We start from the raw sequence: 19,673 nt of genomic DNA, 5'->3' as shown, positions 1-19,673 counted from the left end.
TTAGGTAACTGATAAATATTTGGTAATGTAAAAAAAAAAAAAAAAAAAAAAAAAGAAAGAAAAGGCAGTGGCTGAAGTTCTACTGATGTGCCTTTTGCAATGTCCGCACTGCTCCTGAATCGTTATTTTAAAATGTCTTTCTTCTTTGGTCAAGGAAATGAAATAAACATAATTATTTTTAAGCGCATCATTATACATTTTTGTTGTTGTGTTAAAAGGGACTTAAGAAAGTGATCATTATGTGTGACATTCCCTCACTATTCTGAATGTTAGAATGTTTAGAATAAATTCAGGACACATTTTATAATATATAGACTGTTTGCTTGTTTTTCATGTCTGCATAGAAGGCCTTCCTACTGAAGAAATAAAAAATGTTCTGGAGAAGGTTTTATCAGAATGGAAGAATGTATCTCAACATTTGGAAGATCTGGAAAGAAAGATTCAGCTACAGGAAGATATAAACGCTTATTTCAAGCAGCTTGATGAGCTTGAAAAGGTCATCAAGACAAAGGAGGAGTGGGTAAAACACACTTCCGTTTCTGAATCTTCCCGGCAGTCCTTGCCAAGCTTGAAGGATTCCTGTCAGGTAAGGAGCCAACCGTCTGAAACATGGAGGAATTCTATGTGCATTCCCAGAGTTAAGGAGGGCTTCTTGTATCATGGATTTTAAGTTAATACTGCCCTGATTAACTTCCTGTGAGGATGTTCATCTTCAGTGAGTTGTGTGACCATATTTTCTCTTCCTTAGCGGGAATTGACAAATCTTCTTGGACTCCACCCCAAAATTGAAATGGCTCGTGCAAGCTGCTCGGCCCTGAAGTCTCAGCCTTCTGCCCCAGATTTTGTCCAGCGGGGCTTCGATAGCTTTCTGGGCCGCTACCAAGCTGTACAACAGGCTTTAGAGGATCGTCAGCAACAGCTAGAGAATGGTAAACCCAATGATTTTAATATCTCCTCTCTCAGCTTGCATTAATGAAAACATGACTCCCAACATTTAGAACTTGAGTACACTTGCTTGCTTTGCACCAGCCTTCTCCATTTTCCTTTGTGCCTGTATTGTTCAAAGCCTTAAAGTCTCCTGTATTCAGATTCTTTTCCAGATTCACACCTTTTTGTAAACATACAAACAAGTTTCACATGCTGTGAAATTGTGTCAGTAGGATATAATATATATATATATATTTTTTGTAGCAACAGGGTCTCTGTCACCCAGGCTGGAGAGCAGTAGTGCAATCACAGCTGCAGTCTTGACCTCCTGGGCTTCAGTGGTCCTTCTGCCTCAGCCTACTGAGTAGCTGGGACTACAGGCATGCACCACCATGCCTGGCTGGTTTTTTATTTTTAGTAGAGCCGGGGTCTAGCTATGTTGCCCATGCTGGTCTAGAACTCCTGGGCTCAAGTGATCTTCCCACCTCAGCCTCCCAAAATAACAGATGTTAGCCATTATAACAGGTTTTATAACAGCCTCCCAAAATAACGGGTGTTAGCCAAAATAATGGATGTTAGCCTCCCAAAATAACAGGGATAACAGGTGTCAGCCATTGTACCTGACCTGGATATAATGATTTTTAAAGAGTTTTTTTTTTTTTTTTGGAGAAACAGGTGCAATTTCTTCCTTTGGTTGAGGAGGCCACTTAATATCATTGCTAGGAGGATTAAAATGAATGATCCCTTACTTCTGTTTCCTCAAAATAGTTAAAGTTTTAGCAGTCCCATACTCTCTTTTAAAAGAAATCATATTCCACTATCAGATTCAGAAAAATTTTAGAGTTCTTTTGGAATATGCTTGGTTTTGGAAGGTTCACTGTTAAAGGTTTTGAAAGTTCATCCCTTGTACATTACACTATTTACTTCCTAGCTGCCATTTGAGTTAGGAACTGTGTTGCATTGTGCATTATTACTTTGGGTAGTGCACGCTGAAACGCTCCACATGTAACCCAGCCTAACTTCAGCAATTATAGATTGTGTGTTGAATGGAAGTGTCTGTATGTTTGCATGCTAGGCAAATGTGTCGTGTTGCCTTTCTTCTGAAAGTGCTTCTGGACAGCATGTCTTTGTTCCTTGATTTCAGTTATGTGAAATACATCTTTGAGGGTACGTCTTTCTCCACTTATTGGTACAAGCTATGCTTTCACTTTTGACAAGGATCAGTAGGCAGTTTAACTTTTGCTGCTGGTTGGTTTCACCTCTTTGTGCTTCAAGAGAGTCACTTCCTTTCCACACAAGTGTTACTTCTACGAGATTTGTACATTAGTGACTGAGGTAGGCACTATTCCAGCTGGCTGTTCAGTCATTATTTCTCAGGGTACCTGGGCAGGATGGTGGCAGTATTTCCATATAATCTCCTCCACTCTGGACCTGGGTTTGTCTACACGGTGGAGCTTACAGCAAGACTGGTTGAGGGGATCTTTGTTTTCTTTTATTCTTTGTGTAGCTGTTAAGGAAGAGGAGATTATATGGGACAAAAGGAACATTGTCGTTCCATCTTCAGAGGGACATTTCATCATGAAGAAATGAAGAAAAATTATAGTGGGTTAGTTAATATTTCAAACGTCAACATCCGCAGGCATGAAGTCACTGTCTGACTCTCAGAAATGCCAATGGAATGATCTATGTTGTTAATTAACAGAGACCCTTTTACATTTTAATCATGGGGTCTCCTTTGCCATGTATTGGAATTCATTTAGGATAATGGTCTATGTAAAAATATTGGTTCCTAATATGATTTTCTCAAACTAAATATTTTTAAATAAACAGCACTGAAGGGCCAACCTGGACATGCATATCTGGAAACATTGAAAACACTGAAAGATGTGCTAAATGATTCAGAAAATAAGGCCCAGGCATCTCTGAATGTCCTTAATGATCTTGCCAAGGTGGAGAAGGCCCTGCAAGAAAAAAAGGTAACATATATTTTGCATGTTAGAACTCTAGTGCTTCTTCTAATACCTCCTCTTACATATTTTGAAATGTTTTTTTCAGAGATTAAAAAAAAAAGTTGGTCAGTTTTGTTCATCATTGGTCCAAAAATGTGTTTATGATTTGAGGGTTAGTTTGACCTCATATAAAAGAAAATACAGTTATTAAATATTTTTTCATAGAAGAAAAGCATATTTACTCCTTCTGTTGTGATTAGCTTAAAATTCTCAACTTGTTCATAAAATCTGCTAAAATATCTTTAATGAAATGAGGACTATCAGTTGACGTGTTGCTGTATACTTTTTTCTGCATCGAATAGGAATGTTTCCCTGGTCATTTAGTTGAGTAGCCTTATGGCTCTGCGCTATTTTATCAGATGAAAAGGAGAGCAGCCATTGAGCACTGCACACTTGGCCCACAATGGGTGTGCTGTTCCCTTGGTTTTTAGTGTTGAGAATACACTGTATTGCCCACACACAATTCATGAAGAAAAAGCTTTAATTTTTATCATTATGCCTATTTTTTTCATGAGTTTTTCATGTTTTGTTTTGTTTTGTTTTTTGATTTCCAACTTTTAAGTTCAGGGGTACTTGTGCAGGATGTGCAGGTTTGTTACATGGGTAAATGTGTGTCATAGTAGTTTGCTGCACTACGTATTAAGTCCAGCATCCATTAGCTCTTCTTCCTGATGCTTTCCCTCCTACCATGCCCCACCCTCCAACAGACCCCAGTGTGTGTTTTTCCCCATCATGTGTCCATGTGTTCTCATTATTCAGCTCCCCCTTATTAGTGAAAATATGCGGCATTTTTTTTTGTTTGTTTCTGCATTAGTTTGCTGAGGATAATGGCTTCCAGCTCCATCCATATCCCTGCAAAGGACATGATCTTGTTCCTTTTTATGGCTGCATAGTATTCCATGGTTCATATGTACCACATTTTCTTTAACTAGTCTATCATTGATGGGTATTTGGGTTGATGCCTTGTCCTTGCTACTGTGAATTGTGCTGCAATGAACATAGTGTGCATATATCTTTATAACAGAATGATTTGTATTCCTTTGGGTATATACCCAGTAAGATTGCTGGGTCAAATGTTATTTGTGGTTCTAGGTCTTTGAGGAATCACCACACTGTCTTCCACAATGGTTGAACTAATTTACACTCCCACTCACTGTTCTTTTTAGATAAAAATGCTTTCTAATGCATTTCAAAGTGACTTTTGACTTTATATAGCTCATTTTACTATATCTGTGCAGACAAATTTGTGTGCATATTTTTAATCTTTTAAAACTTTTTCCAGGCTCTTGATGAAATCCTTGAGAATCAGAAACCTGCATTACATAAACTTGCAGAAGAAACAAAGGCTCTGGAGAAAAATGTTCATCCTGATGTAGAAAAATTATATAAGCAAGAATTTGATGATGTGCAAGGAAAGTGGAACAAGCTAAAGGTCTTGGTTTCCAAAGATCTGCATTTGCTTGAAGAAATTGCTCTCAAACTCAGAGCTTTTGAGGTAAATCCAGAGGCCACTGGGAGTTTAAGTTTATTACAGGGTAAATAGTAATTATCTTATAAGATTCACATATTTATTATTTAAATATTTTACATTCTTTCTAGACCCACATTTATTGTGTATTTAAGTTGGGACTTATCAAAGATGTACTTTTAATGTGCTGGAGAGCACATTTATTTCCTTTTGCCTGGAAGCAAAGTCAAAAATAGAGTATAACTGGACCTTGAAGATAAAATTGCTTAAAAATGGTCAAAATAATGTTTCAGGCATGGAGGGCCTGTGTGAAATACACTGTTGATTAGATTATAGTAGTAACTTGGTTGGGGTGGTAGAAATAGCCCAGGTAGTAGTAAATTGCTGAATACATGAAACAACTTTTTGCAGATTTTTGACATTTGAAGTCAAAAGTCAGAGATAGGCCATCCAAAGTGTCAGAGTGGGAAGGCAAATCATTCCAGGGACATGAAAATTCAGAAACAGGATCCTTCACTACACCTGAAAATGTTGACAGATGCAGCAGTGATAAGGTTTAAGAGGAAAGGATAAATGTGAGGACGTATAAGGAGAGAGTCAATGTCAATAGAAGTCAGTGTCAGATTTTAACACTCTGCCTGTGAGAAAGATGGAGAAGCAGAGTTTCAGGTCACCTGGTATTTTAATAGGAAAGTTCTGGGTGGAGAATGAACCAATCACACTCTCTCCCCGCAAGGCTTCCTATCCTCCCAGTGACTCCTTACCTTGGTCTTTTTTTTTTTTTTCCCCCCATCAGTCAGGGATCTTTGTCTTTTTTAAATTTCTTATTCACCGATATATACCAAGATGTACTCTTAACTAGAGCAATGCCTGGCACAGAGAAGGCATCCAATCAATATTTTTCAGTGAATGAAATGAAATTAGCAATAGGAGATTTAGATTTGGATATATCTCTGTATATCTATCTATATATATGTATAGATAGATTCTCTTGGAAGCTAAATCCGAATATGTGTAGATATATCTATATATAGAGAGAGATGTCTCTGTATATATGCATATACATCTATATTTATATAGAGAGAATCTAAATCCGAATCTGTATATATTTAGATGTAGATCCAAATGTATGTAGATACAATATATATATCTACATATATTTGGATCTACATCTAAATATTATATCTACATATATTTGGATCTAGATCTAAATATATATAGATTTGGATTTAGATGCTAAGCAAGGAATGTTGCCCCCAAAAAATGAAAAGATTGAAAGCGAAGACAAAAGTTAATGAAAATGTATGTTTTGAAAATCAAAGTCAGAGAACACGTGGTAGAAGAGGAGCTGGAAGAACTCACAGATTAGTGTGGAAGGGATCCAGCCAGATTCTCTGGGTGGACCACTGAATTTGGAGGGGCGTTCTTTGACTCAGGAACTAATGGGTAGTTCCAATGAATGATCAGCAGAAGATACAGATGGAGGGGTTGTGTGTATGTGTGGGTAGCTGTGTGTGATGGTAGTGACAGGAGGTAGTTTTTCTCTAGGTGTAAGTGCAGTTCTAGATGGAGATCTCATTCAAATAAACCAGTAATTATGGAGAGAAATGTGTTTTGTGTGGCTTAGTGTTTTTGACTCATTTACTTTTTTTTTTTTTTTTTTTTTTGAGACGGAGTCTCGCTCTTTCGCCCAGCCCGGAGTGCAGTGGCGCAATCTCGGCTCACGGCAAGCTCCGCCTCCTGGGTTCACGCCATTCTCCTGCCTCAGCCCCCGCGAGTAGCTGGGACTACAGGCGCCCGCCACTGCACCCGGCTAATTTTTTTGTATTTTTAGTAGAGACAGGGTTTCACCGTGTTAACCAGGATGGTCTCGATCTCCTGACCTCGTGATCTGCCGCCTCGGCCTCCCAAAGTGCTGGGATTACAGGTGTGAGCCACCGTGCCCGACCACTTTTTTTTTTTTTTTTTTTGAGATGGAGTCTTGCTCTGTTGCCCCAGGCTGGAGTGCCGTGGTGCAATCTTGGCTCACTGCAACTTCAGCCTCCCGGGTTCAAGCAATTCTCCTGCCTCAGCTTCCCGAGTAACTGGGACTACAGGCACATGCCACTACGCCCGGCTAAGGTTTTATTTTTAGTAGAGATGAGGTTTCACCATGTTGGCCAGGCTGGTCTCACACTCCTGACCTCAGGTGATCCAGCCTCCTCGGCCTCCCAAAATGCTAGGATTACAGACATGAGCCACCATGCCTGGCCCATTTTACTTTGTGATGGTCCCACTTCTCATTGTGGATTATGAGTTGTAATTGTTCCCAGCTTTCAAAATGAGCATTGACCTTTTCTATAATTTTAAAGTTTTTGGTTATGGCCCCAGCATTGTATTAGTGATTCTCAACCGGGGTGATTTTACCCTCCAGAGGATACTTGTTAATTTCTGGAGACATTTCTGCTGTCAGAACTGTGGGAGAAGACTTCCAGTGGGTAGAGGCCAGGGATGCAGCTAAACATCCCACCATGTACAGGACAGCCTCACAACAAAATAATCATCTGGCCCCAAATGTCAGTAGTGCCAAAGTTCAGCAATGCCAGATAAAACAATCCCCATCTTTTCAAAAGATCATCCCTTTGTTTTCAGATTTAAGTCCAAAGTGTAAATGGAGATTAACCTCAGAATTAGTCTTCTTTTGACTCTTAAAAGTATATCTTAGGGTTAGCTAAATGTATGCTACTATTTCAATATGGAGCTTAAAGAGAATAAATATTCTCCCAAAACACAAAAGAGTCCTGTGGTTATAGTAATCCAGCTTTAGGCTTTGGTGGGTTGTTGCTATTAATGTAGCAAATCCAGGCACTAAAAGTGGTCACTTGGAAATATTTATTTCCATTAAAAATATCCAACATCAAATATGTGTGTCTGGATATTTAAGTGTTTGTTGTTACAGTAGCAGATTTGTAATGTCCAGTAATTTTTTTATTTGCTTCTTGTGTACTAACTGCAAGATTGTAGTTAAGGAATACAGTGTCTGTATTTCTTAATTGTATAACTCCTTCATTGAAATACATGTTTCATCTTAAATTCAAAAGAAAACTTTTTTTTGCTTTGTAGGAATTGCTGGTTACTTAACTACTCATGATTTACTTGGGAAAACTGTAAATTCCACACCCTCAAATTATTAATTATAATAAATATTTATTTGCAGATTATCATTGTTTTCCCCTTTTCAATGACCTGATATATAATTTTTTAGGCATTTAATTATTTTTGTCTTTAAGTCATGAAGCACAGTAGGTTTTATATTCAATGCCAATTCATAATAATGTTTTGTAGGAACAAAATAGTTAACTCGTTTATTTTTAAAATGCATTTTTCATTATATGAGTAGTACTTGAAGCCTACATATTGTGAAGAAATTGAATACCACAGAAATACTTACCGTGAACATCTAGAGTTCTGTTCTTCCCCAATACCATTTTCTTTCCTGGGGGCAGCTAATATTAACAGTGGATCCTTGTACATTCAAATTAGACAAGAAAAATTGACAAATATTGCTAATTCTAATCATTTTTCCCCACACTATGGAAACAAATGATATTGGAACTCTGTGACGGCCATTTAAATCCATAGTTCAGATAGAGTTTGGAAGTGAATCCCACTACTTAATAACATCTTTCATTGATACAGCACATTTAAACTTTGAAAGTGTTTTCATGGCTATGTGCTTGCTTTTTTCTGCTATCCTTCAATATTTGTAAGAGGCTGTTAGTTGTGTGCAAATTTTAGGTTTCTGTTATTTGTTGGCATTGCAATGCTTTTCCTCATTTGCCTGCATTTCCTTTGTCTCCATAGCTGGTTCCTTTTGTGCATGTAGAGCTTGGACCTACATATTCTTATTCATTGTGTCATGCCCAAATACATTCTTAAATTCTTTTTATTTGTGCTATGCCAAAGCAATAACCCCCATTCCTGTACTTAGGAGGTAAAATATTCATTGTTACTTTTACAAACTACTGTACCCCTTCCAGGTGACAAAACATTTGAAAATACATGAAATAGATATTTCTTTTTTCCATTATTGATTTTACTGACTGGATTTTCATGTGAATCATGGGGATAAAATATTATAAAAGCCTAAGAGGCTGCTTATATATCTCTCCTCACCAGCAGTAATATCTTTGGATTTAGGGGCTGCAAAGTATTTCATATTATGTATTTCCTTTTCCTTATTCAAGAGCTCCTGCCGTGTGTATAACTGGGAAATGAAAGATGTCCCCAAGGCACACACAAAACTGTCTTATATTTTCCAGCGTTCCTGCCTTTTCAGGCTGCTCCTCCAGGCCCTTCCTCCTGGGTTCAGGCTCTCATGCAGTCTCTTGCCCTGACAATTTCATTACCCTTTAAATCCGATTCCCACTTCCTGTCTCTTCTCTCTGGAATTCATCTTTCACACCAATACCAGAGTTGTACTTCTGAAAGGATCTGGTTGTCTTCACCATTAATACAAATTAATACAAAGTGCCATTAATACAAAATGTCCCTTTCTTGCCCTGAAGCCCTCCCTGCATCTCCACTGTGAGCTGAGTCAGGTAGGGAGAATACGGTGGGTCACCAAAGACCACCCTAGACTATTGCCTTTCTCCGGAAATGTCACGTACTTGCTAGGAATTCACATCCTCCTCCTCCTCTCTGCTCATCTGTCCTCAGCCCAGCTCATCCCTACACCCACAGCTAGATAATCATTCCCTCCTCTGTGATTCGACTGTGTGTCGTTTATACCTTCACAATGACCCATCTCAGGCCGTCTTTTATTATGGTGAGAAATGTGTGTCTCTCCTCCCACGAGGCATGAGCTCTTTGAGGGTTGGATCCCTGTCAGGCATAGAGCAAGTTAGCAGATGTGAATGTAATTGATGTGTCCGGCCTCTCTAGTGAGAGTGGATTTATACAGTCTAAATGCCTGGTTATCTTAAGTGGCAGGACACCTGTGTAGTCATGCCTCTTGCTTCAATTGTTGAACAGTCAAAGGCACACATGAATGGACTTGCTCTGACCTGGAATCTGGAAGGGGGAGTGCTGGAGCTCCAACAGGCAGAACCAGGTTTTGAGAGTACTTTGGAAAGCATTTTAGGGTAAAAATACAATACTTTCTAAGAGTAATATTAGTATGGATGATTTAACCCTTTTTAGATAACATACAATTGATATAATTATCTCATAAGGGTTTGGGTTTTTTTTTTTTTTTTTCTTATTTGTGAACACATTTTACTTTACTGAAGGGAATATTCATATATTCCCTTCCTTAGATTTAAGAACCTTATTAGTTTCTGGTAAATAAGTGTAGTAGCAGTATCATTGTTTGTCTTCCCTACTAAGTGAGAGAGCACATTTTCAAGATCGTGTTTTTGAGGTTATTGAGTATTATAAAGTGAAACAAAATAGGAACCTGGCTACCTTAAATTACTGTTTTAATTCTGGCTTCACAGTATTTTTTTTCTTTTTCTGGCCTATGTCTTAAAAAGCTGTGGACATTCCAACAGATGGGGGAGGAGCAAAAGAAAATGCCAAGAATTTAGCTGTAATCAAGTCTCCGGAGGTAGTTGTGTACCTTGGAATCTTACTGTCTTAAATCCAGATTTACCAAGCTTTAAATTACCTCCATCCTTAGCTCACAGGATGGGGGTGGGAAACGAGGTGAGATAGGGTCAGAGGAATTGTTTTAATGACCTTGCCGTTCCTTTTCCGTGATTCCATAGCAGGGTGTTGCCCATCTGAAATGCTTAGAAATCATTGCTTTTGAGCAGTGATGGTCTGTGTAGACTTTGACCCTTCCAAACTAGAATATTTGATATTTTGATTTTCAAAAAATACTGTATTCATAATTTTATATTTATTTGAATATTTGTGAGTAAAAATAGGAATGAGAAATGGCTGCCCCAGATTAGTACTTAGTTTATTTTTTTGCATGTGAAATAATGACATTTGCTTTAGAAATTTACTAGCAGATTTTATATTTTGTTTTGGTTTGTAAGAACTGAAGTCCCTTAAAGAAGTGTGTGTGTGTGTGTGTGTGTGTTCTGTAAGCAGATGTGGGTGAAGAAAAAAATCATCATTATTGTAGATTAGAAACTTTTAAGTGCATCAGCTGAGTAATTTTTAAATGGACAGAGAAACACTATTTTCATGTGAGCTCTTTGACGATCTTTGTAATCAACCTCTTTGCTGTGGTGGAATTAAAGATGAGCAGACTTTTGGTATGTTTGAAAAGCACAGGAAACATCTGCTACAGGTTGATTGTGACAATATTTTGCTCAGGGAAAGAGGAGATAGGATAGAGACAGTGGAAGGCAGAGTAGAGCTGCCTGTCTCCTGCCTTCATCCGTGCAGGGTGGTAGGTAGCATTGATCTTTGGGACTTGATAACCCTTCCCGCGCGTTGTGCCACAAGGTGGAAACGCCAAGTGAATCTGCTGCTGCCAGGAACTTCTAAAGGGTGGGCCTTTCCTCTGTACCGATTCCTTCCCATGAGCTGTGTTTGGCCAGGTCTGGCCAGATGTATAAGCAGTAGCCGTTTGAAACAGTTACTTTGAAACAGTTACAGGATAGAACAAGCATTAATGTTGGCAGCAATTAAAAAAGTGAAACCCATGCTTACGCAAACACATACTCATCCTGGCTGTTCATTCCTGTGGTGCCTCTGATGGGACATAAACACCAAAACTTGGATGTGGTAACTCTTTTATGGTCTTAATCTTGGTAATAATAAAGCAGTTGGTTTTGTAGATCTTAGTATAATAAGGCATTTAGTGCATTCTTCTATGTGGGAGTCTCTGTTTTTCAGAACAACCAGACAAGATAGTTATGATTCCAGTTTTACAGATGAGTTACTAAGGCTCAAAGAAAAATTAGTTTCTCAAGGCAGGTACTGAGCTTGGTAGTCAGACCTTAGCATTTCTTTATATGGGCACACTGTCTCTTTTAGAACACAGCATGGTCAGAATTACATGCAGGATTTTTAGTAGTGAAAATATTATAGTGTGGCTTTACAGGTTCCCTTCTACTCCCTTTGTTGCTGTTGGGATGATCCATTGGCCTACATGGCTTGTCTGTCTGTTTCTTTTCTCTTTCTTTTTTCTCATGTCAGAGGGAGAGAAGGAACAGATACATGTGAATTGCGTGTGCCCTCATGGGTCTGTGTGTATCAGAGAGAGGGTGGGAAGGAGGGAGGAAGGAAGGCGGTTGAGGCCATAAAACTTCCTCATATGCCAGTGACTGGAGTAGTTAAGGCCACTTACTCAAGTTAAAGCCAATTGTGGTTAAAACTTCCTTGAAATATAATGCTTCCATATAAATTTTGAAAATTTTGGCTGAGGAGACTATCAGTTTTCCTTATTCAAACTAGAGTTAATGAATTTCCCAGTTATACAGCAGTAATGCATTCTTTAAAAGTGCAGAATGGAGATTAGCAGTGCAAGAATCTGTGGTGACAAGTTAAACGGAGAATTTTTAAAGTCATATTTTATGAACTCTATGAATATATTCACACTTTCTCTCTTTTTGCACTTCTGTCTTTTTTGGATGCCCCACTCTACCCGTCCTGAGCATGTCTTCCCAGGAAGCTTTCTATGCTAAGATCTTGGAATGCTGGAGCAAACACAGAAGTGACCTGTAACCAGCTGAAAATATATAAGGGTAGCATGGACCTGTGGGAATAGTGTCAGACAGGCTGGAGAAGAGAGGAGGAAGCAGCTTGGGGAAAGTGCAATGGGACTGAAATGGCTTTCAAAGCTGTGCCAAGAATAAACGAGATGCAGAAGTGCTTAGATAGGATGGTATAATATTAATGGAGGACACAGAGAAACCTAGCTAGAGAAGCACTTTTTACTTGCCATCTTCATCAGAGAATGACCTTCAAAACTAGAAAGTATAGAAGAGTCATTACTGAGAGTGCTTTAGAGCCTGAACTTAGGACCACAAGCAAAACCACTCAGAGCTCCTCCAGATGCATAAATCTGCATCCCAAGTGGGATTTTTACCCATGATCTCAGGGTCACTCACGTCATAATCTTGTGAGAAATTACCAGAAAAATGGAGATGGAGGAATGTCCTAATTAAGAGGAAACATTAGTTTTTAGAAGCTGAAGATTTAAAGTAAGTTTGATGTCAGTTCCTAGCCAAACTGTAAGATAAATAACCAACTAGAGATCTTATATGTGCTTAGGAAAGAATGTGGTGGTCACCAGGAATCAACATGGATACCACTAATAGGCCTTGCCCAGACTCATTTCCTTTAAGTACTACTTTCTTTTCTTTTTCTTTTTCTTTTTTTTTTTTGGAGGAGGAAGACTAGATTATTAGATGCACAGAGTGATAACAGCTCACATTTGAAGATGCTTTCTCATTTAGTTCAAATAATGCTCACAAATGAACATTCTTGGCAAGTCTTGATTACACCAAAGTATTTGAGATAATCTCTGATAACCTTATATAAACTAGTTAGATCTTTGTGATCAATTCAAACATTATAAGGATCAGAATAGTTGGTTCTGGGTGGCATATTTTAAGGACATTAAAAAATTGATGTAGTTTCCAGAGCATGTTGATCAGAGTAGTGAGCAATACCTAAATATCATATCATGTCCTACAGACATCATGGAAGGAATTGGGAACATGTAGTCAGTAGAAGACTGGAGAAAAACATGGCAGTTGCCCATCTGTGGAAAGAATTGCATCTACTTATTTGCATTCCCTTTTTTTTTGAGACAGAAGTCTTGCTCTGTCGCCAGGCTGGAGTGCAGTGGCGCCATCTTGGCTCACTGCAACCTCTGCCTCCCGGGTTCAAGCTATTCTCCTGCCTCAGCCCCCCCGAGTAGGTGGGACTACGTCCCACCACGCCCCCAGCTAATTTTTGTATTTTTAATAGAGACGGGGTTTCACCTTGTTGGCCAGGATGGTCTTGATCTCTTGACCTCATGATCCGTGGCCTGGGCCTCCCAAAGTGCTGGGATTACAGGCGTGAGCCACCGTGCCTGGCCCTTATTTGCATTCTTTAAGGCCCGGTTCTAATGTTACCTTCTCTCTAAAGTCTCTTTCTCTTTGCAAAATGTTTGCTTTCACATTTGTCTTTGAACCCCTATCACCATACACAGTAACTGGATTTTATATATATAGTAGGTACTTAATAAATGTTGGATGAAAGAATGGAGCTGAGTGGTGACTGTCCTGAGTTCTCAGATAAAAAGGCATCCAACAGCAGAAATGAGAACCATCTATTGTATTCCCTACACCGTGCTATTTGTTTATTCCTGCTCTGAGTTACTAACTTTAGAGAAAAATTGTTCTAAATTATATCAGAGCCAAGTATTTTGTAGCTGATTAAACCTAGAAATTCATTTTTTCCCTGTGATTTGCATTTTAAATCATAACTATCGCTTGCATTTAAGCAAAAACAGCTAGCATTTGGAAATTTTTAGAATGGTTACTAACCTGTCATCTCTTAAGGATTTTAGTCAAGAATGAAGAAAATAATCATTTTCACATTTGCAAGGTTTAGAAAAAGAAATAAAATAAATGAAAGTGATGCTATCAGAGCTTTAAAAAGTTGCCTTTGTTCCAGTGGCGGCAGATCTTGAGATGTAGTAGGCTGAACGTCGTGGAGTAATATCCCCCTCTGTTATCATGTTCGATTTAGGCTGATTCAACAGTCATTGAGAAGTGGATGGATGGCGTGAAAGACTTCTTAATGAAACAGCAGGCTGCCCAAGGAGACGATGCAGGTCTACAGAGGCAGTTAGACCAGTGCTCTGTGAGTTCTGCTGATCTGGGGAACTTGTCATAAATAACATTTTGTTCTTTTTCTATGTTATTTGCTGCTATTATTAAAATTGTGAGAATATAACATAGCATTAAATCTAGATAAAATATCTTTCATCATAAAGCTTTTATGACTTTATAGCTAATAAAAGAATGACAGATTCTTCATGTTTTTATTTCTGGCCATGATTATAGAATTTTGAGAGGTTATAGAATAGAGAACAAGAACAATTTTGGTTCATTAGGAGTCATTGTATATTGCATTTCTTGTGCCACATGGTGAGGATTTAAGAAAAACATATTTAACAAATGAAATTGAGAAGTGTCTGTTCATCAAATTCATTTGTTAAGTATGTTTTTCTTAAATCCTCACCATGTGGCACAAGAAAAGCAATACACAATGACTCCATGTTGTGCACATATACCCTAGAACTTAAAGTATAAAAAACAAACAAACAAACAAACAAACAAAACAACAAATGAATTTGCTAGTAATAGTGCATGCAGTTTTTATTTGGTGAAATCATCAGGCTTCTCTACATTAATTAAAAGACTATTCCCTGCTGAGAGTCAAGTATTTCAGGTCTAATTTAGCAGATGGCTATATCAAACATTCAGGTGAAATGAGTTTCTTAAGGCACAATATTTCTTAAGTAGTTAGAAGTACTGACTCTTAAGCAGTCTGCTTGTATAATATTTGCAGGGAGATAAGCAGACAAACTATAATTGTGGCATCCACTTATATAGTAATGAACTCAACATGCATCTTTTATGTGTTTAGGCATTTGTTAATGAAATAGAAACAATTGAATCATCTCTGAAAAACATGAAGGAAATAGAGACTAATCTTCGAAGTGGTCCAGTTGCTGGAATAAAAACTTGGGTGCAGACAAGACTAGGTGACTACCAAACCCAGCTGGAGAAACTTAGCAAGGAGGTGAGTTTTTCAACGTTACTACCTATAGTTTTCAAGAGATGTAGACTGTAGCTTCTCTCAGCTGACTAAATGTATTATGACCCACCCAGTTTGAAAAACAGTGGTCTAGAATAACTCCAGCATGGGTAGTGAGCTGGGGCCAAAAAAAAAAAGGCATCATTTTTAAAATTAACAGAGGGTGCTGATTGTCCAACTTGGCTCAGGGCTTACCCATTGTTGTCTTAAATCTGGCTTGAAACACATTTATGATACTTGCTTTACCCCTAAAACATTTGAATGTGACCATTTATTTTCTTATCAAATATTTCTTAATCAGTTGCCACCTGTCAAGCATCGTTCTAGGCACTGCAGGTACAGCATTGAACAAGGAAGAAGAAACTCCTCTTAAGGAGCTTACATTCTAGTGAGGCAGATGGATAATGAATAATATCATGGAGGAGTAGCAAGGAGTTAGGGCTAGGTGGGTTATTTCAAATAGGATGGTCAGGGAAGGACTTTCTGAGATGGGGACGTTTGAATAAAGAACTGAGTAAAGTAAGAGATGAGCCTTGTAAGGTTCAAATAAGAACATTCAGGCATGGAGAACAGCAAGCTTTAAAACTCTGTGGTGGGAATGAACTTGGTTTGTTTAATAAAGAATGAAGGCAGTGTAGCTGGAATAGAGCAGAGAGGAGTTAGTGAGTTGGAGAATGGGAATATTTGAGGTTAGAGGTAGGCAGAGGATGGATTAGCTATGGCCTTGGAGGAAGGGACTTGGGATGTATTTCAAGTATGATATTACACAGAAAGCAATTTGAAGGTTTTGAATAGGAAAGTGACATATGATATAGATCTTTTAAGGTCACTCTGGCTTTTTGTTTTGTTTCCTTTTTTTAGCAACAGTATCTTGCTCTGTCACCCAGGCTGGAGTGCAGTGGCACAATCCTAGCTTACTGCAGCCTTGAACTCCCAGGCTCAAGCAATCCTCCTGCCTCCTGGGTAGCTGGGACTATAGGTGTTCACCACCATGCCTAGATAATTTTAGAAATATTTTTGAGCCAGATGCAGTGGTGCATGCTTGTAATCCCAGTACTTTGGGAGGCTGAGGTGGGTGGATTACCTGAGCTCAGGAGTTTGAGAACAGCCTGGGCAACATGGCAAAACCTTTTCTCTATAAAAACTACAAAAATTAGCCGGGCATGGTGGTGTGCGCCTATAGTCCCAGATACTTAGGAGGCTGAGGTGGGAGGATGGCTTGAGCCCAGGGGTCGGAGGTTGCGGTGGGCTGAGATTGCACCACTGCACTCCAGCCTGGGCGAAAGAGCCAGATCCTGTCTAAAAAAAAAAAAAAAAAAAGAATTGTAGAGATGGGGTTCTTAGAGGCTGAGGCAAAAGGGTGGCTTGAGGTCAGCAGTTTGAGACCAGATGCCAGTCTGGTCAGATGCTGCTGACCTCAAGCAATCCTCCTGTCTCAGCCTCCCAAAGCGTGGAGATCACAGGCATGGGCCACTGCACTCGGCCTCTCTCTGGTTTTCATGCGAATAGTTTGCTCTGGAAGGCAAGAATGAAAACGGAAAGAATTCTTATAAGGTTACTGCAGTCTTGGAGAGAGAGGATGGCCCCACGTACTTGGAAGGCTAGAGAAGTAGTGATGGAGGGCATGAGAAATATTAGGTTTGAAAATAAAGAAGAGACCGTAGGAAAGAATTGGATTGTGATAGAAGAAAAAGTGAATGGTCAAGCATGACTCAGGATTTCTGCAAAACTTCCACTTTGTGTGAATTGTGGTGTCATTTACTGCAATAATGAAGGAGAAGCTTTTGTGGGTGTAGGTGAAATGCTGACTACCATTCTGGAAGGGTTAAATTTGATGCTAGAAGCTAAGGAGGAAAAATCAGTAACAGGGAATGTGGGATCCCAGATGCTAGGTGGAGAAAACTTTTCACGGTGCCTAATGCTGAGATTGTAGGGGCCAATCAAAACAGAAAATCAAGCTTTAAATTTGATAGAAGGAGGCATTTAATAACCTTGAGAAAGTAGGGCCAGTGAACTGGTGGGAAAAAAGGTCATAGTGGAGAGTGTCGAGGAGGGTATGAGAACTGAGGAACTGGGACACCAAGCATAACTAACTTTGAGAAATTTCTCTCTTCAGGGGAGCAGAGAAATGGGTGGGTGCTGGTGATGGGAATCCAAAGAGGTAGTTTTGTTATTTTTAATAATGAGAGATATCAAATGAGAGACATTAATGAGAGGACCTCACTTTAGAAAAATAAATGATGGTGCAGAAAGAGATTGAGATAGGAGAATTTATCAAGCGAAGTCTGTGATTATGTGAGGATGAGATCCACCATCTAAGTGAAGATGTTGCTATGAGATATGGTTTCTCCGTGGTAATGGAAGGGAGGAAATGATATGGGAACGGTAGAACTGGGAGGTATTCTCTCCCGATTGCTTTGATTTTTATTAGTGGAATAATAGTGAGGCTATATATAGCTGAAGTGAGTGACAAAGCAGTGAAAAATAGAAGTCAATGTGAAATATAGGCATACCCCACGGTCATGTAAATAGTACGCATTTCTTAATGAAATGCTTTTGGCTAATGTTTGTATCAGAAAAATTTGTATTTGCATAACTGAATATTTTGCTTTGTTTTTGTTGTTTTACCCAATAACTTATTTTGAACATGTTCAAATGTAAAGAAAAGTTAAAAGAATGATAAAAAGGAACAGCTATATATCCATCCATTCAGAGACTTGCTAATGTTTTACCACATTTGCTTTCTCTCTCTCTGCCCTTCTCTTTACACACACACACACACACACACACACACCCTTTTTTTTTTTTTGGTACTTTTGAACAGGAATTTGAAAACATCATGACACTTCACCCCTAAATACTCTAGCATGATTCTCCAAGCATGAAGGCATTCTTCTGCAAAACCACAATACCGTGATCACACTTAAGAAACTAATAATGTTATACTCTCATCTCTTATCCTAGCTAAAATCACATTTTTCTCAATGTGCTATAGTCTGATGGCATGTGCCTTAGGGAACTGGGGTTTTTGAGGAAATAAATAGAAAATGGTTTGGAAGTGGCAATGAAGATCAAGGAAGGTGATAATTAGAAGTTTGTATATTTATCGATCGATCCATCCATCCATCCATCCATCCATCCATCCATCCATCCCTCCCTCCATCCATCCATCCATCCACATACATATGACGACAAAGAATTCATTGTGAATTACTGATTCAAAATACAGGAATAAATATATGGGAAATTTAAAGTGTCCTCAGGAGGGAGGTAACCACATGTGTGAATAATTATCTAGAACATTTCCAGACTATTGCATTGCATTGACTAGTACAAATGTTGAAGTAGTTTTGGACAAACATAATTTTGCCAAATTTTCATTTTGCTAAAAAGAACAGGCATATAAAACAGATCAACAAACAAAGATAGTCTATTTCATCTATTATATTCATGATATCCTGAAAAAAAGGGAACATTTTAATGCCAAAAAATAGAAAGTATATATTCTCAGGATAATTAAAGGTAATTTTGAGGGTGTTTTGTTGTTGTTAAGCTTATGATAGTGTCTTTATTTTCTTCATTTCTTTTTGGATCTGTGAAAATTATATTGCTGACTAGTGTTCAAAAAGTACACATACAGAGAATTTTCTGGAAGTGGGGCCCAAGAATCTCTGTCTCTCTCTTTCTCTTTCTGTGTGTGTGCATGTATTTTAATGAAAAGCTTACCAGGTTAACCTGATGATCAGCCAGGCTTAGGAATGGGATTGTGAGTGTTGCTGGCATCAGCTCCTTGGTTACCCTGTGGGGACAATGGAAGAAAAGCTCTTGTTTGGTCCTATTTTTATGCCAGAGATCCTCTTTGGAGGGAGGGACTGGGAAAGCCTCTATCTCTTGCTTATCTCTAACTTCTGTGAGAACCATCCAGTTCCTGTGCTGGCCTTTGGTTACTATCAACCTAGCAGCCAAGCAGGCCCTGGCAGGGTGGCCACTACTGTGGCATTTAATTTGAGCATGAGGCTGAACCTGCCAAGTAGGGGTTGGACTGTGACTGCAGAACGGTGCCTTCTCTCACAGTAGAAGTCAGTTTGTCATTATGGGGAGGAGTGCTCTGCAAATATTTCTAGACTTCTCCGAAATTTTTAACTAAGTTACTGAATCAGAATCAGACAACTATCTATTTTTTACTGTAACTTTTTGGTGTCTGTGTGGCATATACAAATATAGTAGATATCAAAACCAAAATTTTATAGAGTGGTGTCTTATGACATCTTTAATAGCAGCCTCTCCCTCCCTGCTTTTTAAAAGTGAAATCTTAATGGGAAGTGTAGTTAAAAAGAAGAAAATGGACATTTTGGTTGCTACTAGGTTTTTTTTTTTTTTGAGACAGAGTCTCGCTGTGTTCGCCGGGTTGGGGTGCAGTGGTTCGATCTCGGCTCACTGCAACCTCTGCCTCCCAGGTTCAGGCGATTCTCCTGCCTCCACCTCCCAAGTAGCTGGGACTACAGGCGTGCACC

At 38.8% G+C, this 19,673-nt stretch overlaps 1 protein-coding gene across 5 annotated transcripts in view; it reads left to right on the top strand.

The window, feature by feature from the left end:
- LOC116463116 (utrophin-like) overlaps nt 1–19,673 on the top strand; it is a 572,404-nt gene that overhangs the window by 175,177 nt on the left and 377,554 nt on the right. For 4 of the 5 annotated variants that reach the window (XM_058434468.1, XM_032146075.2, XM_032146078.2 and 1 more), the window contains 6 exons: nt 345–586; nt 749–929; nt 2,758–2,903; nt 4,219–4,431; nt 14,086–14,199; nt 14,989–15,144. In XM_058434468.1, the coding sequence (XP_058290451.1) occupies nt 345–586; nt 749–929; nt 2,758–2,903; nt 4,219–4,431; nt 14,086–14,199; nt 14,989–15,144 (1,052 nt within the window). The remainder of the gene's footprint in view (nt 1–344; nt 587–748; nt 930–2,757; nt 2,904–4,218; nt 4,432–14,085; nt 14,200–14,988; nt 15,145–19,673) is intronic. The other variant, XM_058434467.1, reaches the window with a different exon arrangement.

Source organism: Hylobates moloch, unplaced genomic scaffold (assembly GCF_009828535.3).
Source record: "Hylobates moloch isolate HMO894 unplaced genomic scaffold, HMol_V3 SCAFFOLD_26, whole genome shotgun sequence".
Classification (NCBI taxonomy): domain Eukaryota; kingdom Metazoa; phylum Chordata; class Mammalia; order Primates; family Hylobatidae; genus Hylobates; species Hylobates moloch.
The sequence above is the reverse complement of the archived record's forward strand: the minus strand, read 5'-3'. Positions and strand labels throughout refer to the sequence as shown.